General features: G+C 43.6%; 1 protein-coding gene and 1 long non-coding RNA gene across 4 annotated transcripts in view; one reads left to right on the forward strand and one right to left on the reverse strand.

Annotated features, from left to right (window-relative positions):
- The window catches only part of ACTR3B (actin related protein 3B), a 104,141-nt gene extending 88,566 nt beyond the window's left edge, over positions 1-15,575 (reverse strand). For 2 of the 3 annotated variants that reach the window (XM_032244931.1, XM_032244930.1), the window contains exon 1: positions 15,396-15,565. Coding sequence is in view for 1 of the 3 variants with exons in the window: in XM_032244932.1 (XP_032100823.1) it covers positions 15,396-15,439 (44 nt within the window). In the remaining 2 variants the exon portion in view is untranslated. Of the gene's footprint in view, positions 1-15,395 lie in introns of all 3 variants that reach the window. The other variant, XM_032244932.1, reaches the window with a different exon arrangement.
- Positions 14,822-22,658, forward strand: LOC116527808. Its single transcript, XR_004258743.1, has 2 exons — positions 14,822-15,326; positions 22,159-22,658. It is a non-coding gene; the product is annotated as an uncharacterized LOC116527808 (long non-coding RNA).
- The last annotated feature ends 101 nt before the right edge of the window (positions 22,659-22,759 follow it).

The following is a 22,759-nucleotide window of genomic DNA, read 5'->3' on the forward strand; positions in this document are numbered from 1 at the left end:
AAAAAAAAAAAAAAAAAAAAAAGTCCCTCTATATACTAAAATTTCATATCATTTATCTTCCAGTTTTAGATACATGTATTATATATATCTCCATCCCAAATGAGAAGAACTATACTAATCCAATTTTTCCAAACATATGTAAGCATTCAAGACCATCAACTTTACATTAAAATTCCTTGGGCTTTTTTTTTTAAACACTACCTTCCAAAAGCTAGCATGATGGAGGTAAGCACTACTCTCAAAAACACATAAAACTGGCCAGGTACAGTGGCTCACGCCTGTAATGCCAGCACTTCACGAGGCCAAGGCGGGCGGATCACGAGGTCAGGAAACTGAGACCACATCCTGGCCAACATGGTGAAACCCCATCTCTACCAAAAATACAAAAAAATTAGCTGGGCATGGTTGTGCATGCCAGCTACTCGGGAGGCTGAGGCAGAGAACTGCTGGAACCCAGGAGGCGGAGACTGCAGTGAGCCAAGATCACACCACTGCACTACAGCCTGGGCAAGTGTGAGACACTGTCTCAAAAGAAAAAAAAAATACATAAAACTATACCTACAGATTGCCAGCCAACTCCTCAAACTCAGTATCACCTTCCATGTGTCCCTTAACTTGTCTGAGACCTTTTCTCATTCGGAAATGAGAATTGGGACTGGAATTGGAAGGCTGAGGAGCAAGTGTGGATGGCCCAAAATACTCAGACCATGGTGAGACCGCCTCTCCTGCCCCACACTGCTGGGCACTTGCTCCTCCTCAGCTTCAGCCTTCTCTAGAAGTTGATTTTCTAGAATGTGTAAAGCAAAGGGTCTTTGCACTCAGAGTTAACTGACAGGGCCAGAGTACAAGGATAAAAATAAAACATTTTTAAATAAACCAAAAAGATAACAATTAAATCCTTGTTTCATTTAAAATTTTTTGCTTTGCATTCAAATAATACTCATGTTTTCTTCTACTGTGCATTTGTTTGGCATATTTGTGAACTACAGTTTTGTGTTTGTTTGTTTGTTTTGAGACAGAGTCTCACTCTGTCGCCCAGGCTGGAGTACAGTGTCATGATCTCCACTCACTGCAGCCTTCACCTCCTGGGTTCAAGCAATTCTCCTGCCTCAGCCTCCTGAGTAGCTTGGATTACAGGCGCACGCCATCATGCCGGCTAATTTGTGTGTTTTTAGTAGAGATGGGCTTTCACCATGTTGGCCAGGGTAGTCTTGAACTCCTGACCTCAAGTGATCCATCTGCCACAGCCTCCCAAAGTGGTGGGATTACAGGCATGAGCCACCACATGTGGCCCCTTTTACTTTCTTTTTTGAACTTTTTTATCCCTTTCTGAATGACTGACTTTTATGTACAGTTTTGGTTTAGTACAGAAAGCATACTTGAGAGTCCATGCCAGATGAGGTCGTCTCATGTGCAACAGAACAGTCTTATTCTTGTTTTAACTTTTGTACTATTCCTTGTTGTTGCCTGTTCCCTTTTACTCCATCATCTATTTTATTGCTTTTCCTCCTCTCAATTTGTACATTTCAAAGGTATACAAAGTCTGTTTTTAGTATAATAGCCTTCTCAATTTACCAATTTCAAAAAATAAAACAGTATTCCTTAACTACATATTCTGAAAGATACAACAATTAGCACAATGGTATCTCCTGCCCCACTCCCCACCCCCAGCCCAATCCTAACCTAATCCCCCAGGATGTTACTGACTTTCAGGAAATGTTGCTAGCGTGTTATCATTATGTTGACATTTTTAAGGTTGAGTCAGTATTTATTCAATTTTTTTTGGCCTTCTGGCTTATTTCTTCAAGGAAGATTATTCAATTATTCAAGCGGTATCTTTATACTTCAATCTCTCCATTTGTGGAGTCCTCAATGACTCATCTTTCAGTTGGTTGAGTTATATCTGCAAATAGATTTTTAGTGAGGTTTATGAATGCCATTAATTCCTGAGCTTTTGCACATTTGTAAATGTCATATTATGCTGAATTTTAATGACATTTCCATCTAATCATATTGTCTCCTTCTTGCCCTAACTCCCCTACTTTTGATTTTTCTTTTGTCAGTCTTGCTTTGTCACCCAGGCTGGAGTGCAGTGGCACAATCACAGCTCACTGTAACCTCAAACTCCTAGATTTACACCATCCTCCCACCTCAGCCACCCAGGTTACTGAGGCTACAGGCATGCATCACCACACCTGGCTGCTGTTTTTTGGGCAGGCGAAGGGGAGAGACAGGGTCTTGCTATGTTCCCCAGGCTCAAGCAATCCTCCTGCCTTGGCCTCCCAAAGTGCTGGGTTTACAGGCATGAGCCACTGTGCCCAGTCTCCCTACATTCTTAAGCATTTGCTTCATCACCTTTTGGCACATTACATTGCTGAACACCTTAAGACTAAAGTGATTTTATTTTTTCCATTACAGGTGGCCTGTTTGCTTTTCTCCTGCTCAAATATATGTAGGATTCTTTTATCATTCAGATTTTATAAATTCACCAGGATATGCTTCCATTTTAATGACTCAGTAAATTTCTTCCAGTTCACAGTGAGTCCTTATATTAATATTACATGATCTTTCACTATATTCCAGGAAAACTTTGCCTTTTATTTATTAATGTTACATCCGTTCCACACACTCTGTTCTCTTCTTCAGGAACACTAGCTCTGACTACAGCAGATTCCTTCTGGACTCTCTCCCACAGCTTCCAATCACCGTTACCTCTTTGTTCTTCCCTACCGTGGTCAATGTACTTTCAGGAAGTTGATCCTCCATGTCAGAGATTTCAGAAGCACTGGTACTACACCTCATGCAACCTCCAACATGCTTTTCATTCCTGAAATGATCTGTTTTCTATTTCTTTCCTTATGGATGTCAGCCAACCTTCATGTCCTGCTTTTAGCTTTCTTTAATCTTTTAAAATTACTTCTTTGCTCTTTTGTTTTATTGAGCCCATGTTGTCTAAATTTAAGAGTAAACTTGTTTTATCTAAAATTCCATTCTAGCTGGGCACAATGGCTCACACCTGTAATCCCAGCACGTTGGGAGGCTGAGATGGGTGGATCACCTGAGGTCAGGAGTTCAAGACCAGCCTGGCCAACATGATAAAACCCTGTCTCTACTAAAAATACAACAATTAGCTGGGCATGGTAGAGGGCACCTATAATCCTACCTACTCAGGAGGCTGAGGCAAGAGAATGGCTTGAGCCCAGGAGGCAGAGGTTGCAGTGAGCCGAGATTGAGCCTGGGCAACAGGGCAAGACTCTGTCTCAAAAAATAAAAATAAAAAAACACTCCACTCTAATTACTGAAATACTCTTTCCAAAGTATCCTTTTTCATCTCTTTTTACTTGTTGTTTCTTTCCTTATTTTCTGTGCATAAATCCCATGATGGGTCCTTTCTGCTTCACACTCAGCTTTAAATGGGAGCACATCTCCCTGGACCTGCTTGCTCAAGAACAAAACAGCTCTTCCCCCTGCTTACAGTGACACTGAATACAATGTCTTGAAATCACTGTGTAGTCCTTCGGTTGTTTAGAAGAAGAATTTGCTGAATTTGGGTATACTTTCTTACTTATTCTACTAAATCCTTTGTTCTGAAGATACATCTAATTCCAAAGTTCATTGTGGAGGACAGGTGGGTTTAAGGGGAAACACCTTATCTTAGATATTAGCAATTCCCGATCAGATATAAGCTGGTCATCCTCACAGGTTTTCTCCTTTAGTGGCACAAAGTCAAAGACCATAATAACAGTTACTACATGATCCCTCTTTCAGCCCAGCAGGCCCTACTATATTTTAGGATGGAAAGGAGCTGCTGCAAGAATACGCTTCTTTGGCAATGACCTATGCATCCATCAGCTCCTAGCTCTGCCGTAAGGACTGTGAGTGGTACCTTCAGAAACTTATGCTTAGATACCTGCAACCAACCAGAGATGGGCAGGAATGCCACATCTCAGTATCCTCCTGCAAATGGATCCACACTTCTCTGTAAATTTCATAAAATGTGATACGAATTTTAGCTGTTTTCTTCTCTATTTTTGGTTAGTTTTGTTCATTTGAAGGAGGTTCCAGGAAGTAGTGCTACGTGAATATGTATTTATAGCACCGTATGTCCAATAAACTATTAAAGAATCTGTTAGTGTGAAAAGGATATAAGACATATGGTAAAATCAATGCTACAGAGAACTTTTCCTAAATGAAGCATTTATGGCAGTTCTAAGGGAAAAAGTATAGTAATTTATGGCTCTGTCCTCTGTCAATACAGGTACAACACAACATGAAAAGAATGCACATAAAGTACAATAAACTTGTTGACTGCTAATAATTTTTATTTATTAGAAGTAAAAGGCTTTTTTTTTTTCCAAATCAGATGCTGGAAGGGAGAAAGGAAGACAGGAAGAAGAGATGCAAGCTAATTTCATGATTACTCATAGTTGGGAGCCAACAGAAAACAGCCACAAATAAAAGGACTATATATAAGGATAACCAGCACACAAAAATACAGTCTGCCCTAATGTCCACCAAAAAAGATATAAATCAAATAAAATTGACTACATGGCAAAAGATTATGTTTAAATATATGTCAATATTGCAAAACTGAGGCCAAATATATCAATTATATTAATACATACAAATATGGTTAACTCACCTATCTATGCATATAAATGAGCTTAAGTCATCCAATAAAAGCCAACATTTTCAAATTGACTAAAAAGCAAAATCAAACAATATTTTGGGTACAAACAATTCAGAAAGGATAATAAAAGGATGGACAAATATATATATCAGATAAACACAATGAGAAGCAAGCAGGGATCACACACCTTGATATCTGACAAAGTAGATCTCAGCTGAGAAAACAATTAGAAAACTACTTGATATGCTAAATCAACCACTCTACGGAAGAGACAAGTTCTTTCTAGTTGGCTAACCAATATGGCAGCAACAGAACCCATGAAAAATGCAAGGAGATCTTAATAGGAGACTAATAACAGGAGACCTTAATATACCATTCTTAGTCCAAGACAGACTAGGTAGACAAAAAAAAAAAAGGAACCCCTAAATAACATCATTAATAAGGCAGTTCACATAGATACATTAAACTTTGAACTTACAAAGATTATATCTCCTAGCCAGGCGTGGTGGCTTATGCCTGTAATCCCAGAACTTTGGAAGGCCAAGGCAGGTGGATCACTTGAGGTAAGGAGTTCAAGACCAGCCTGGCCAACATGGTGAAATCCCATCTCTACTAAAAACACAAAAATTAGCCAGGCATGGCATCTGGCACCTGTAATCCCAGCTACTAGGGAGGCTGAGGCAAGAGAATCACTTGAACCCGGGAGGCACAGTTTGCAGTGGGCTGAGATTACACCACTGCACTCCAGCCTGGGTGACAAGAGTGAAACTCCACCGCAAAAAAATAAATAAATAAAGATTCTATCTTCTTTTTAAGAATACAGGGCCGGGCGCGGTGGCTCATGCCTGTAATCCCAGCACTTTGAGAGGCCGAGGCGGGTGGATCACGAGGTCAAGAGATCGAGACCATCCTGGTCAACATGGTGAAACCCCGTCTCTACTAAAACTACAAAAAATTAGCTGGGCATGGTGGCGCGTGCCTGTAATTCCAGCTACTCAGGAGGCTGAGGCAGGAGAATTGCCTGAACCCAGGAGGCGGGGGTTGCGGTGAGCCGAGATCGCGCCATTGCACTCCAGCCTGGGTAACATGAGTGAAACTCCGTCTCAAAAAAAAAAAAAAAAAAAAGAATACAAAGAGGCCAGGTGCAGTGGCTCAAGCCTATAATCCCAGCACTTTGGGAGGCCAAGGTGGGTGGATCACCTGAGGTCAGGAGTTTGAGACCAGCCTGGCCAACATGGTGAAACCCCATTTCTACTAAATACACAAAAATCAGCTGAGTGTGGTGGCAAGCGCCTGTAATCGCAGCTACTTGGGAGGCTGAGGCAGGAGAATTGCTTGAACACAGGAGGCGGAGGTTATAGTGAGCCAAGATCACGCCACTGCACTCCAGTCTGGGCGACGAGAGTAAACCTCCATCTCAAAAAAAAAAAAAAAAAAAAAAGAACATTCACAAACCCTCTTAGACCATAATATATGGGAAAAAAAAAAAAGAAACCCACGCCAGAACTATCCCACTAAAATCAGGGATAAAAGAATAATGCTCACTAACCCACTCTGATTTAAATTAACATTGTTTTGGAGGTACTGGCCCCTGCACTGTGTCAATATAACGCAGAGTCCCTAAAAATGGAAAGGAAGAGGTAAAACAATCTCTATTTGCCAATGACACATTTTTGTTTTTGTTCTTGTTTTTGTTTTTGAGACGGAGTCTGGCTCTATTGCCCAGGCTGGAGTACAGTGGCTAGATCTCGGCTCACTGCAACCTCTGCTTCCAGGTTCAAATGATTCTCCTGTCTCAGCCTCCCGAGTAGCTGGGATTACAGGTGTGTGTCACCACACCCAGCTAACATTTTTGTATTTTTAGAAGAGACAGGGCTTTGCCATGTTGGCCAGGCTGATCTCAAATTCCTGGCTTCAAGTGATCTGCCCACCTTGGCCTCCCAAAGTGCTTGGGGTTACAAGTATAAGCCACTGCGCCAGGCCCAAGGACAAGTTTTTGTATCTGAAAATCCCTATAGATCAAGAGAAAAATTCATACAAATAACGTGAGCATTCTATAAAGCAGAAGGTTATAAAATGAATAACTACCATGAAAAACCAGCATGTAGTCTAGGAATGAAAAACCTAACAGTCTTCACATATTCAAAAACAACAGAAGATAAAATGAAAGAGAAGGCACCATTTATGATAGCAAAAAAAAAAAAAATCAAATACACAGATATAAATAAAGTTAACAAGAAATCTACCTACAGAAACACCACAATATTCCTAAAAGACACAACACAGACTTGAAGAAATGGAGAGATGAATCATGTTCTTTGATGGGAAGACTCAGTATCATAAAGAAGATGATGGTCATTAAATTAACTTTTAAGTTTAATACAATGCCAATAAAAATGCCATCAGGCTTTCTCCCCCAGAACTTGAGAAGCTGATAATAAAGACCACTTGGAGGAACAACCAGCAAGAATGTATGGGACAGCCCTAAAAAATAATTAGATGGGTAGGGGAAGCCGGCATCATTAGAAATGAAATCATTCTAAATAGCCTCACTAATTAAAACTGTGTAGTGCTGCTATTATGAGCAGACCAATAGACTAACACAACACAATACAAAATCCAGAAATAAACACAATTGCCTAGACAAATATAGCATATGAAAAAGGAAGCATCTCCAGTCACTAGGTTTTTTCCATATTATGTTGATAAACAAGACAGCCATAGCCACACACGCACAAAAATTGATCCAACTGGGTTCTTTCTTCATACCTTAACTCAGGATAATTTCCAAATGAATTAGAGATTTAAATTTTAAAAATGAAACGATTAAAAAAAAAACTACCAGCCAGGCACAGTGGCTCACATCTGTAATCCCAGAGCTTTGAGAGGCCAAGGCAGGGGGATCACCCAAGGTCAGGAGTTCGAGATCAGCCTGACCAACATGGTGAAACCAAGTTTCTACTAAAAATACAAAAATTAGTGTGATGTGGCAGCATGCACCCATAGTCCCAGCTACTAGGGAGGCTGAGGCAGAATTGCTTGAACCTGGGAGGTGGAGGTTCCAGTGAGTGGAGATTGCACCACTGCACTCTAGCATGGGCGACAGAGTGAGACTCTGTCTCAAAAAAAAAAAAAAAAAGAAATGAAACCACCATGTAAACTGGAAATAAAAAAAAACCTTCTTAACTATGACTCAAAATCTAGAAATAATAAAGATGAAAAAATCCAACTGTCTAAAGAAAACAAACTCTGCATGGTAAAAGACAAATGATAAATAGGGGAAGTATACTTGTAACGTATACCGAGGGTTAATATTCTCTATGTGCAGAAGAGTTAATGGACCTGAGACTGCTGTCCCTTAGAAAGTCCTGCTTAGCGGAATGGCCTTTAGCTGGCATCTAGGATCTTGGAGTTTGGGGGTTCCCACTATTCCCTAAATGCTAAGAGTTCACTGTCCCTAGAGTGGCAAGCAATGTGGTTTATGCCAATGCCTTGCTTTCCTTCTGGGACGTGGAGAAACCCCGTCTCTGACTGGCACATGCTATGCACAGGCTGCCTGCATGACAAGCCCCCAATGAAAACCTTGGACAGTGTGTCTCTGAGGAGCTTCCCTGGTGCAGAGCATTGCACAAGAGGTGTCACAACCTGATGCTGGAGGAATTAAGTGCAGCTTGGGTGCCTGCACTGGGAAAGGGCTCGGGAAGCTTGCCTCGGTTTACTCCAAGCTCCACCCCATGTCTTTTCCCTTGGCTGCTTTCACTTTGTACATTTTCACTGTAGTCCTGTCATTCCTCCTAGCAAATCACTGTAACTGGGAGTGGTCTGCAAAACCCCAACAGACCCTAATACATGAAGAACTTCTAAAAATAAAGAAGCAAAAGACCAAACCCCAGAGAAAAGTTAGAGAAATGAAGAGACAGAAAAAAATAAATGTAAGGATTCTTACCATAATCATGAAAGTGGATTGTTAAAATATGAAGTTCAGCCCTTTCTCGTGCTCTCAATCTCACCCACTCCTGCCCATCCATCTGCCATGGGATGACACAGCACGTAGGGCCTCATTAGATGCTGGCACCATGCTTTAAGACTCCAAAGCCTCCAGAACTGTGAACCAAATAAACTTTTTTTTTCTTTAAGGTGTGCACTTTTACTGAACTGGTCTCAAGTCAGTATACAGGTATGCCCTGGCTGCCTCCCTACCTTCACCCACTTCCAGGGAAACCAAAAGCCTTCATACATCTCAAGCCAGGGGCAAAAATGGGAACCATGATGGCTGATCATTCAAACTAAAAAAAAAAAGCATTACCTTAAAAATATTTTTTGGGGGTGGGGGAAGAAAAAAAAAGAAAAAATTTAAAAATACATTTAAAAAAAAGCATTAAGGAGATTTTTTAAATTTTGCATTATATAATTTACATGAAAGCAATGCTGTCACCTCTGCTTTGTGCACTTGGGAGAGAACTGGGCCATTCTCCTGAGAGAGAAGTAGGGTGGCTTTTGGGAGGGCAAGGGACTTCCTGTAAAAATGAACCTCACAATATCTGGAATGACTATTAAAAAAAAAAAAAAAAAGCCAGGCACGATGGTTTTCACCTGTAATTCCAGCACTTTGGGAAGCTGAGACGGGTGGGTCACCTGAGGACAGGATTTCAGGGCCAGCCTGACCAACATGGAGAAAAACCACCTCTACTAAAAATACAAAATTAGCCGGGCATGGTGGCACATACCTGTAATCTCAACTACTTGGGAGGCTGAGGCAGGAGAATCACTTGAGCCAAAATCACACCACTGCACTACAGCCTGGGCAACAGAGCAAGACTACATCTCAAAAAATAAATAAATAAAAAATAAAGAACATGGGAGCCAGCCTGAATGAGCTTCACTCGGCCAAATCTGAGACAATTTAAGCATCAAAACAAATCGTGGCGACAACAGTCAGCTGAGATCTTGCCACTGCACTCCAGCCTGGCAACAAGAGCAAAACTCCATCTGAAGGGGGCAGGGAGGGGAAATGGGGTCAGGGTAAGACCCTGTCTCAAAATAAAAATAAAGAAGTTAAATCAAACAAATAACAATGTACAATCAAAGTCCTCAGCCATTCCGTAGAACTTTGGAGGATGCTCGCTCCAATGAACTGCTGTCACCCTCACTACTCTGCTTGTAATCTCAGCACGCTGGGAGGCCGAGGCGGGAGGATCACCTGAGGTCCAGGAGTTCGAGACCAGCCTGGTCAACATGGTGAAACCCTGTCTCTACAAAAATACAAAAGTTAGCCAGGCGTGGTGGCTCATATCTGCAATCCCAGTTACTGGGGGATGAGGGGAAGCGGAGACTGAGACAGGAGAATCACTTGAACCTGGGAGGCAGAGGTTGCAGTGAGCTGAGATCACACCACTGCACTCCAGGCTGGGCCAGTGGGTGAGACTCCATCTCAAAAGACAACAGTAATAATAATAATAAAATAAATTATCTGCCGGGCGCGGTTGCTCACACTTGTAATCCCAGCACTTTGGGAGGCCGAGACAGGTGGATCACGAGGTCAAGAGATCAAGACCATCCTGGTCAACACGGTGAAACCCCGTCTCTACTAAAAATACAAAAAATTAGCTGGGTATGGTGGCGTGTGCCTGTAGTCCCAGCTACTCAGGAGGCTGAGGCAGGAGAATTGCTTGAACCCAGGAGGTGGAGGTTGCGGTAAGCCGAGATCGCGCCATTGCACTCCAGCCTGGGTAACAAGAGCGAAACTCCGTCTCCAAAAAATAAATAAATAAATAAATAAATTATCTACTGTGTGGTATTCTGGTACAGCAACACAAAACAAAGCTACTAAGTTATCATTTCTTCTAGGTTGGTAAATTTACAAAATGGCAATAAGCTCTATTGGTGAGTCTGTAAGACACAAGTATCCTCACACATTACTGGTGAGAATGCACACTAACGAGTGGAATTTGACATTGCCTAGCAAAATTACATATGCATTTGTCCTCTAACCCAGAAATCCCATTTCTTTCTTTTTTTTTTTTTTTTTTTTTTTTTTTGAGACGGAGTTTCGCTCTTGTTACCCAGGCTGGAGTGCAATGGCACGATCTCGGCTCACCGCAACCTCCGCCTCCTGGGTTCAGGCAATTCTCCTGCCTCAGCCTCCTGAGCAGCTGGGACTACAGGCACGCGCCACCATGCCCAGCTAATTTTTTGTATTTTTAGTAGAGACGGGGTTTCACCATGTTGACCAGGATGGTCTCGATCTCTTGACCTCGTGATCCACCCGCCTCGGCCTCCCACAGTGCTGGGATTACAGGCTTGAGCCACCGCGCCCGGCCAGAAATCCCATTTCTAAAAATCTAACCCACAGATACTCAGGCAAAAAATACAAAAAGATATCCTTGCATTCTTTTGCTAACAGCAGAATGCTCAAAAAATGAAGACATGTCTAAAGAACATGGAAGGCCAGGTGCAGTGGCTCATGCCTGTAATCTCAACACTTTAGGGGCCAAAGTGGGTGGATCACCTGAGGTAAGGAGGTCAAGAACAGCCTGGCCAACATGGCAAAACCTCATCTCTACTAAAAATACAAAAAAAACAGCTAGGCGTGGTGGTATGCCCTCTGTAATCCCAGCTACTCAGGAAGCTGAGGCAGGAGAATTCACTTGAACCTGGAAAGCGGAGGTTGCAGTGAGCCAAGATCACACCACTGCACTACAGCCTGTGCGACAGAGTAAGACTCCATCTCAAAAACTAAATAAATAAAAAATATAGAACATGGGAGCCAGCCAGAACGAGCTTCACTCGGCCAAATCTGAGACAATTTAAGCATCAAAACAAATCGTGGCGACAACAGACACTAACCCACTGACAACAATAGGGACGGCATAATGGGTAACTCTTTGAACAGAATGCCAGCTCATACAGACAATAAACAAATGAGGGCTAGGAAAAGTTCTCCCTTAGGATAAAATGTTAACTAATAAATGGAGACAGAATACTAGAGTTTAAAAATCACCCATTTTGCAACCATCACCATAATAAGCAATTCAGGCACCAATCACCAATGGGCCGGGCACAGTGGCTCACACCTGTAATCACAGCACTTTGGGAGACCAAGGTGGATGGTTCACGAGGTCAAGAGATTGAGACCATTCTGCCTAAGACGGTGAAACCCCATATCTACTAAAAATACAAAAAAAACAGCCAGGCATGGTGGTACATGCCTGTAGTTCAGCAACTTGGGAGGTTGAGGCAGGAGAATCGCTTGAACCCGGGAGGTGGAGGTTGCAGTGAGCCAAAATCATGCCACTACACTCCAGCCTTGGCAACAGAGTCAAAAAAAAAAAAAAGAACAGAGTATGTATATAAACTATTTCCCCACAAATGGGAGAATTAATTACAAAGGAAAACAGTAACTGAACAGTGAAGAAACCTTATTAATTACAAAGGAAAACAGTAACTGAACGATGAAGAAACTTTGTGGACATCCAAATGATCCAAGTGAACTTCATCAAGAACAAGGCAAGTCCCTATCCTTTGCCTTTTGATGGGATGCACTAAGAAGGATCAAGAGGACTTCTGTGGTAGTCCTGACAAATACACATATCCTATATCTATCACAGGGAAACACCAGGTAACAACTGGCTGTCAAAAATGTCAACATCTTGAAAGACAAAAAAAAAAGGTTAAGGAATTACTCCATATTAGATGAGACTTAAAAGACACGATAGGCCGGGGGCGGTGGCTCAAGCCTGTAATCCCAGCACTTTGGGAGGCCGAGGCGGGTGGATCACGAGGTCAAGAGATCGAGACCATCCTGGTCAACACGGTGAAACCCCGTCTCTACTAAAAATACAAAAATTAGCTGGGCATGGTGGCGCACGCCTGTAGTCCCAGCTACTCGGAAGGCTGAGGCAGGAGAATTGCTTGAACCCAGGAGATGGAGGTTGCGGTGAGCCGAGATCGCGCCATTGCACTCCAGCCTGGGTAAAAAGAGCGAAACTCCGTCTCAAAAAAAAAAAAAAAAGACACGATAACCACCAGACACAACATGTGATGTTCAATGGGAGAGGTCTTTCATGGGTGATATTCCATAAAAGACATAAATGGGACCATTCACATGAATCTGTACTGTATATAGGATACTACTGTATATAGTTAACATATATATACTGATTTTGATGATTGGCATGTGATTCTAGAAGAGAAAATGTGTCCTCAGAAAGTACACATTGAAGTATTTCGGTATAAAAGGATATGATGTCTGCAACTTACTCTCAAACAGTACAGGCAAGTAATAATATGTACGGACATAGAGTGACAAAGCAAATGTTAACAGTTGGTAAAACTGGAAGAAGAGTACATAGTAGTTTTTTGTTCTCTTCCAGCTTTCAGTAGATTTGAAATTATTTCAAAAAAAAGTTGAAAAATGCAAAAGCCTTCATTTAAAAAGTCTGGCTCAGAGAAGTGAGACTGGAGTTGTGAAATACTCTCTCAAAACTCACAGCCTAGTCATCCCTTTAAATAGACGAAGCTTTATTTTTGGATCCAGCAGATCCCTCTGTCCATATTATCCTGGCCCCCAGCACACCAGTGCTCACTCAGTTTGTTCTGGGGTTTACCAGAGGAGAATTCAAAGATAATGGGATGAAATTTATTTGTAAAAAATACTGTTTATCATGCTGTCCAATAAATCATTAGTGCCCATGATGATTAATGTTTCTTTTACAATTCATTACTGCAAAAAAGGCTTTTTTCACCCAAGAAACAGGTATTTCTCATGATTTCTGATGACAGGAATTACATAACTATGATGCTGTCAGAAAGACTAAGGTCGAATGTAGGGTGACTTTCCAGGTTCGTTCTTTTCCTTTGGCTTGGTTATTTTTATCTGAATTTTACCACTTTTTGTCCTATTTGGAGGCAAAACTCAATCCAAAAATCATTTTAGCTCTCTGGGAAACATAAGAACTACTGATGTGCTCAAGTTGGTAACTTCCGGCTCTTTCAGGCTCCTTCTGGCCATACACTGGATATGGGGAATTCATACGAGGATTCCCTGCCACTGTTTCTAAATTTTAACACCAACATCTGAAGTGCAACTTTGGGCCACAAAATAATGATCTATAGACGTTGACTCTCCAAGTTAGCCAAGTTACATCAATCACTTACCTCAAAAGGTCAAAACTGAGCACGACATTTTGGGTATTTATAGCAAGAATGATGAGTAAGGTCCATGATTTAACTAATATTAAAAGCATGGCAACTCTGTGAGCATTATTTTATTTCTTCTACCAAGAAATCCTTTATATTTCAATCGCTCTGCAAGACCAATAACACAAAGCAAAAATCTCACATGCGAATGTGGAAATGAAAAATATTTTCACATGCTGGTTTCACCCTTGGCACAACTAGATCTGAGGAGACATGGGGTGAACCCATAGGGGGAGAGCATGAATTAGGGGAGCCAATAACTGGGAGAGGGAAGTTATATCAACAACGCTGATTTTGGCTTTTTAGGTTAGAAAAGCAAGTTCTAAAATAAAGAGCTATAGAGCTTGACACGATGTGATTTTTAAAAGAATTCACACAAGCAAAGAGGCAGATTTTTCCAGCCTGCAACCAATTCTGGTCGCTTCGGCAGCAAAAGGAAAGAACTATCAGTAGGAGATGGACTGTAGCAAATTAAAGAAAGCACCCCCACAAGGTTGTCAAGGAAACCAAACCAAGTGCATTTTTCTGTAGAAAAGAATCAAGGGTAAGGTGAACATGCCATGGAACATTTTGTGGCAAAAACGATTAAAATCCCTTCTTGAAAAAAAAAAACCTGTAAGAGACCAAATTTACTTCCAGGCTATTTTACTAAGCACTACATCCAAAATGCAAGCAGGCAAGCTTGTATCCCCAAACTACCAGCTAAATGGATTCGGCGATCACCTTACTATAACCAGCTAACTTGTGCCACTGATATTTCAGGCCATTTCCTAAGGTCTCTCTTCAACATCTTAACGGCATCGAAAGAAGAGGTCACATTCAAAAAGTTAAAAACCTCTACCCCAATTCCACAAACATGCTTTCCCAAATTTAGGGTGTTTTTCAAAATGGAGTCTTTTTAAACACATCATTTTTAGGCGAAAAGGCAACTCTATGCAAACCAAAGCGACAGCTTGTTCTGAGTGTGCCATTTCATACTGGAAACGAGCAGAGAGGGCAGTAAAAAAGGTGTCAAGTTGGGAGATGGATGCAATTCTCTCCACACGTAGGTGGTAAAGAACCATCAGCCAGGGGGAATGACACACACATGCGGGCACAGAACGAGGGCCAGCGCTGAGAACGCTGGAAGGCAGGGACACCGTTCGCTAGCAGGTGAGTGACGTTAAAGGATCTGCAGCGTGTGCCTCACGGGGGCGAATATTCCCAAGAGGTCCGGCGCTCCCCGCGCCCCTCAGGGTGGCCACCCCGGCGGCGGCCGGAGCCGGGCTGCGGGTCCAGGGACCCGGGCACGTGGGGGGGAAGCGAGGAGCGCCGGGCTCCCTCAGAGTGGGCATCGCGTCCCTCCCCTCCGTGCTTCTCCTCTCGTGGCCCTTCCCGGCGGAGAACAAGGGGTTTTGCGACGTCAAGGCAAAGCTGGGAGGGAAGCCGCGGCCGGCGCCCCACCTGCCCAGGTGGTCGCCGGGTCAAGCCCGGGGCGACAACGCAGGTCGACCTCCAGGTGAGGTGGACGCCGGGCGCCCGGAGCGGGGCCGCGGAGGAGCGGGGGTGGGCGCCGAGCGGCTCTTACCCGGTGCCACAGTCCACCACGCAGGGAGGCAGGGAGCCCGCCATGCTCGGGACGCGCGGCGCTCGGCCCCGCCGGCCGCCCGAGAGCGCCCAGCCGCTGTCCGCTCGGCCGCCCGCTCGCCCCGCGCGCCGCGTCTCCCGCGAGCCTCCGCAGCGCCGCCGCCAGGAGCCCGGATGCTCGGCGGCCAGCACGTGACGTCACTCCCCGGTCGGCCAATCAAGAAGCGCATACGCCCCGCCCCCTGGCGCGCCATCTTTAGTGCTGGCAGTTAGGCTTCTTGGCCCCCACACGTCCAACCTTGCTGTTGGAGAGATTGGGGTTTATTTTTGAGTTACATGAACGTAACCCCATTTCCGATGCTTGGCGCCTTTCTCATCCTTTAAGTCTTGACTTAAATGTCACCTTGAGAGGGAAGTTGTTCCTGATCACGCTGACTAGGTTCCCTACCGGTACTTTATCCTCTGTCTCAACAATCTGTTGGCTTCATTCCTAACCCTTAAAGCAAAGTATTATATTTTTATATTTATGTATTTGTAGTCTATCTCCCCTACTGAACTATAAAATCTTGTAGGATAGGGCTTGAGTCTGTTCCTGCCTCCCTGCGTGGTGGACTGTGGCACTGGGTAAGAGCAGCAGGTGCTTAGCACGGTATTTGGTGTATATGTGGAAGTGCCCAAATGTTTGTGGAATGACTAACCTTCCTCATATAGAAAAAAAATTAGTTGGAATTATTATACTTAACACTGCCTAAATTCTTCTAAGAAGAAAAATCTGCAAAACAAATGCTTGGCCAGCCTTAAAAGGAATGAATGACCTTAGACTGACCTTAGAGTAAACCACATGAAGAACACTCCTGGAAAATGTTTTCAAGTATCAAAGATGGGATAATCGCCCAAAAGTTCTTACTGAACCCAAAGAAGGCAAAAACCGCCTACTCTATTATAAAGGTACTCAGAGTCTCACTTGACACTTGCTTCCTGCTTCCTGCCGGATTGTAAATTCTTGGTACTAATTTTTTAGGGGCTTTCTAGAAACATATTGTCTTTACAGGTACTTAAAACATTGTGTTTTTTCCCTAGAAGTAATAGACACATTGGCCACTCCTATGTAACCCATTATCATTTCTTTTTTTTAACTGGTAAGTACCCATTAAGGCCCAGACCTAGAGAACGTTCAGGAGAACTGAAAAGAGAAGTAAAAGGGAGGAAAATAAAAGGGAGTAAGTGTGGAAGAATCCCAGTTTAGGAGCCCAAGGCCGGGGTCAAAGATTGTCTGGCTTGCTTTTGTGTTTTGTCAAAGCCCTGCCTAACTCCCTTTCCTTTTTCTTTTCTCTTTGTTTCTTAGAGACAGGGTCTCACTGCGTTGCCCAGGCTGGAGGGCTGCAACTATTCACAGGCACAATCCCACTAGTGATCTGCATGAGCGTTTTGATCTGCTCCATCTCTGACCTGGGCCAGTTCACCCTTCCTTAGGCAACCTGGTGGTTCCCTGTTCTTTGGGAGGGTAGCATATTGATGCCAAACAGTGCAGATTCGTCAGTCTGGGTGGCACAGAACTCTTGGGTTCAAGGGATCCTTCCACCTCAGCCTCCCAAGCACTGGGACTACAAACAAGTGCCACTGCTCCCAGCCCAGCTCCCATTTTTTCATGGCCCTAGACCAAATATAGATTAATTCTAAATTACAGACTGTTGACACTGCCATGTCTTTTTATTTTATTACCTGTACACACATATATCAAGTGCCTACTGTGAGTCAGGCTTTGTATTAGACTGAGCATGCAACAGTAAACGGGACGTTCAGAATATCTGCCCTCAAGAGTCTAGTGGGAGACAGCAACAGTAAACAGGCAATTACAGTACAATGTAGCACATGCTAAGACACAGCAAGTCCAAGGTACCCGGAAAGCCATTAGAGGGGCTGACTTGGGAATCAGTAGAGACTTCTCAAGGCAATGGTATTGAAGCTGAAACCTAGAGGGTGGGCAGAGAGTAGCTAGGTGGAGGAGACTGTAGTGGGGGAGAGTGTTTCTCGGTTGGATAACATGTACAAAGCCCAGTAAGACCGCAAGGCTTGTATGGGACCCAGCTACTTCACCAGGTAAGAAGCTTTTAAAGGAATTTGGGACTGGCTAGTAATAAAGGGTGTGCATTTTCAGAAAGCATCTTCTCTGCATAGGACTTATTGGGATTGATGACCATGGTCAGCAGCTGGTAGAAGACAAAAGATTTCCTGACCTCAGTGATTTCCTCTAGACACCACTAACCCTTGATGTATCAAAGACGTTTTGTAGGCAGATAACAGAAAACCTAACTGAAAGTGGTACAAGGAAAGAGCCAATTTATTATCTCACACAATAGAAAATCCAGTGACTCCAGGATAATTTGACGGCTCAATGGCATCATCATGATCCTGTACCTTCAGTTCTACCAGGGCCCTGAATGTTGACGTTTGTCCTCAGCCTTGTCCCCTTGCAGTTTTGAGATGGCTGCAGCCACTCCATGCACCAAAATCATGATGGACAAAAACAGCAGAAGAAATGCCCCATCATGATGCCCTTTCTAAAAGGGAATGGGAGGAAATGTTTCCAGAAGTTCCCAGCTGTTTCTCTTCTTGTGTCATTAATCAGCTCTTTTTTTATTCTTTTTCTGGGGTGGCCATGACAAAATAGCACAAACTGGGTGGCCTCAACAAGAGATATTTATGCTCTCACAGTTCTGGAGGCCAGAAGGCCAAATCCAGGTGTCAGCAAAGACATGCTGTCTCTGAAGACTCTAGGGGAGGCTCTGTTCCGTAGCTTTCTCCCAGCTTCTGATGGCTGCTGGCAACCCTTGGCATTCCTTGGCTTGTAGGTGCAGCATTCCAATCTCTGCCTCCATGATCACGTAGCATTGTCCCTGTGTCTGCATCTTCACATGGCATTTTCCTCTTCTTAGGAGGACACCAGTCATGTTGGATTAGGGCCCACTCTAGTGACCTCATCTCAACTTAAGTACACTTGCAACTATCCTGTTTCCAAATATCACATTCACCGGTGCCAAAGGTTAGGATTTCAGCATGTTTTTGTAGGAGAGACAATTCAACCCATAATTCCAACCTACACCAAAAGCAGTCACTGGATGGCTTCTTCATATTCCTAAATCTATAGCATTGCCAGAATCAAATGATGTTTATTACAAGTTCATTTGAGAATGGTGTGGGGACGAGGCAGTACTCAGAACAGGAGTTATGAAATAGTCACATGTGATTGTTAGATATAGTGAACTCCAAGTTTCTCTTCAAAGAATCAGTGTGTCAGTATGCTCAGCTCTCTTATTCTTTAATTCTCTATTTTAAAGTTTAACTTCCTTGTAGTTTTAGTAAACAACCTTTTCCACCAGTTCTAATCAGTGGTTCACATCTGTTCCCCAGTCCCCTGCCCTGTCCTATCTCATCCCAGTCACCTGCCGTGGTCACCTGCTGTGGTCACCTGCTCTGGTCACCTGCTCTGGTCACCTGCTCCAGTCACCTGCTCTGGTCATCTGTTCCAGTCACCTGCTTCAGTCACCTGCTCTGATCACCTGCTTTGACCCCAGCTACCTGCTCTGACCTGCCCGTAACCATCCTTCCCACCAAACTACCCACCCCGCCACTCTGGCTCGTACCTCTGGTCCCAATCAGAATTTGACTAGACTGTGCGGTCTAACCCTAGCCAATAGAGGACCAACACAGCAGTAGGAGTGACCTCCATCAGGAATAAGTACCCCTTGTCGAGGTGTGCACTTGTCATTGTTCCATCTGTGAGCCCGCACCCTTCTATAGAAGTAAATTGCCTTCTACAGAGGAAATGTATATTTGAGTGCTACTTATTTTGCAACAACGAAAATTTTACATATAACATGATATACTGAGTTGACTTAGATTATTGAAGAAGACCCCCTTGGGCTGGAGGGAAACCTCATTTCCTATGAAATATATGGCTGCCAATACTGGACTGAAATTGGGTTTGATCAACAAGAAGAGGAATGTCCATTGTGTGAAGACACAGCACTGTCTTGTGAGAACACAAGAAGGCAGCTGTCTACAAGCCAAGAGAGACCTCGCCAGAACCCAACTCTGCTGGCACCCTGATCTCAGACTTCTAGCCTCCAGAGCTGTGAAAAAATAAATGTCTGTTGTTTAAGCCACCCAGTCAATGGTATTTTGTCATGTCAGCCTGAACAGTCTAAGACAATTCTCTGTATATACTTCTGTCTTATTCTTAGACTGTAAACTGCTACAGATCAGAACCTGATTGCATCTGTTTTGACAGTGCCTAGGGCAAAATACCCACAGAGATATAAATCTCATATTCTGTAAGAAGCACTTCAAGTACTACTTTTATTCATTATATTGCTATGGAGGTTTCTCCTCTCCAATATACTTTGCAAAGTTCCTGCTACTAAATGCACATTATCCTGGGAATCTTTTATCTTTGAGTAGCTCAGCCTACTTTCTGATTTGTGCCTTAAATTCAACTTGTAATGAGAAAAGTGTTTTAGTTGGCTTTTGTCAGCAGGAAGAAGCATCTCTTTAGTGAGCTTTTACCTAACAATGACCTCCTACTCCACCTGCTCCCAACAGTCAGAAACATGGAAACCGGAACACCTCCCATATAGAATTCAGCATCTACTCTGTAGCAGACAATGTAACTGCTTCATATCAGCACCACTCTCAAATGAGCTTGTAATAAACACCATTCGATTCTGGCAGTGCTGTATATTTATGCATGAAGACAGCTTAAGAACAAAATAATCAGGGCTTAGAGATTGTCTCTCTAATGGGATTTAGTGCATGAATACTCGGATGATTTGATCTTAATTTCCTGCATTTAACTAGTTGTTCTGGGCCAAGAAGGAAAAAGAACACGAAAACTAAAGGCTGTCTTCGAAAACTGCCCACCCAGCAGCCCCGCGAATCTTAAATCTCAGAGCTGTAGGCAAGAGCAAGCTGTGTGTTCCCTGTTGCCATGAGGATGCAAATGAGAAAGGAGTACCCAAAAAATTAGAACCCCCATTCCTTTGAAAGTAGCTGGCAATCTCCTTTAAGAGGAAGGGGCTGTCACTGGACTCAGTGGGCCTTGCTGATGTCTTGGCAACAGCAGGAGAAAAAGGTCCAAGCAAGAGTTGATTCGCCAGAGCATGTTGAGTGTGTTCAGAGGTAGTGACAGACCCCAAACCACAAGACTTCAGAACATCACCTAGAGAACTGAACACATTCAGACCAATTCTGCTATGTTTTTGTCTCTGCCCAGGGCAGTTACTCAGACTGTGACCCTCCCTGCCCCCTTCTCTTCTTGCTTCCCTCCTATACCACTCAGCTGCCAAGCCCTGGTCATGCAACCCCACCACGTCCCAGTGTCTCTGTCCCCTACCTTTTATTCCAACTGTCGCTCTTGCTCAACTGCTCAGTAGCCTCCCGCTAGCCACCCTGTCTCCAGGCTCTTGTCTCTCCAAGACATCTTTCAGGAAAATTATACTGCTATGAAGGACATCATGAGAGAATTCTTTTGGAATTCTCCAAACCTTTATTATTATAGATCTCTAAGATCAGACTCCAAATTACCTTTGCAGTCTCATCTCCCATGATGCCCCTTGGCACATGAGGACACACCAGGCCACACACTGTTCTTCAAACCCTCTGTATCGTCAGGGGTTTGTGCAGGCCTCTGAGTCTAGAACATGCCTCGCCTACCTCATTCTAGTCATCCTTCAGAACTGTTCAAAGCCTCACTCATCCTTCCAATTTCAATTCACATCCACTTCATTTCATTCAACAAAAATAGGCTGAGTGCTTCCAAGTGCCTCTCATCAGAATCAGTCACGATTCTATGCCTACTACTCAATCTAGAGGTGAAATCTGGGGATCTGCATTTTAACAAGTTCCTCTGTGCTACCAGACAATATTTAGGGTTTGTTTTGAGAGATAAACATAAAAGTCTAAGCCCCACGACTGACTGAAAAGACTCCCTGTTGGCCAAGAACCTTCAAAACTGAGTTCCTGGCCATAATGGGGTGAGATATGGCTTGGCCCTGTGTCCCCACCAAGTCTCATCTTGAATTGTACTCCTGTAATTCCAACGTGTTGTGGGAGGCACTGGCGGGAGATAACTGAATCATGGGGCGGTTTCCCCGCCACACCGTTCTCCTGGTAGTGAATAAGTCTCACAAGATTTGATACTTTTATAGCGGAAACCCCGTTCACTTGGCTCTCATTCTCTCTTGCCCCTGCCATGTAAGAAGCGCTTTTCACCTTCTGCCATGATTGCAAAGCTTCACTAAACCTACTTACTAGTTGGGTGCGGTGGCTCACACCTGTAATCCCAGCACTTTGGGAGGCCGATGCAGATGGATCACCTGAGGTCAGGAGTTTGAGACCAGCCTAGCCAACATGGCGAAACCCTGTGTCTACTAAAAATACAAAAATTAGCCAGGCATGGTGGCACATGCCTGTAATCTCAGCTACTTGGGAGGCTCAGGTGGGAGGATCACTTGATCCTGGGAGGCAGAGGTTACAATGAGCTAAGATCATGCCTGAATGAAAGAGCAAAACTCCATTCCACCCTGGATGAAAGAGCAAAACGCCATCTCAAAATAAATAAGTAAATAAATAAAAACCTATTTATCTTCCCAGTCTCGGGTATGTACTTATCTACAGCCTAAAAACTGACTAATACAGGATGAGAGGCTGGACATGCCTAGTTATATCCTCTCCCTCTCTAACTGCCATTTGATTTTCTTCCCTAGGGGTAAACAGAAACCAGGCCTTTCAAAGATGCCACCACTGACTTCAACCAAAGGTGGGGCTGCTGCCCCTCGCTTTGTACGGTTTGTACACAGCTGAACAACATTCCTTCCTAATAAGCGACCACCGACCACAGAGCAGTTCTGGCCAACTACGGAAGAGGCACAGTGAGGGTTTTCCTGTCCTCTGCTTCACCTTTTGACATCAGAGTCCTGAAAACTTCACCCCGAGATCACACTTTCAGTGCCACCATTTTTTGAACATGGGACCCATGGAGAAGCATGAGGCTCAATTGCACACGCGCAGGTTTCCCATCTCATAAATATTCACGGATGTAGCTTGGTGAGTATATGTATATTCTGCCACTCCATTCAGCATAAATCCCTGTCTCTTCTAACCTTCAAAGTGCCTGTTTCCAGCTTCTCGCCAGAGGCTATGCTTCCATGGCCCCCCTGAAGGCTGTAGCCCTTTTTGAAAAATAAAGCTCTCCCTTCCAAATTTATGAACCTCATCATTCTTCAGCTGATAGTTTGTAATAATTTCCTATCCAATTCTTATGGAGAACTGAGTTACAATAATATCTTCATTTACAAAGCATTTTCC

The sequence above is a fragment of the Sapajus apella genome, unplaced genomic scaffold, assembly GCF_009761245.1.
Source record: "Sapajus apella isolate SASKATOON/1434 unplaced genomic scaffold, GSC_monkey_1.0 scaffold56, whole genome shotgun sequence".
Taxonomy (NCBI): domain Eukaryota; kingdom Metazoa; phylum Chordata; class Mammalia; order Primates; family Cebidae; genus Sapajus; species Sapajus apella.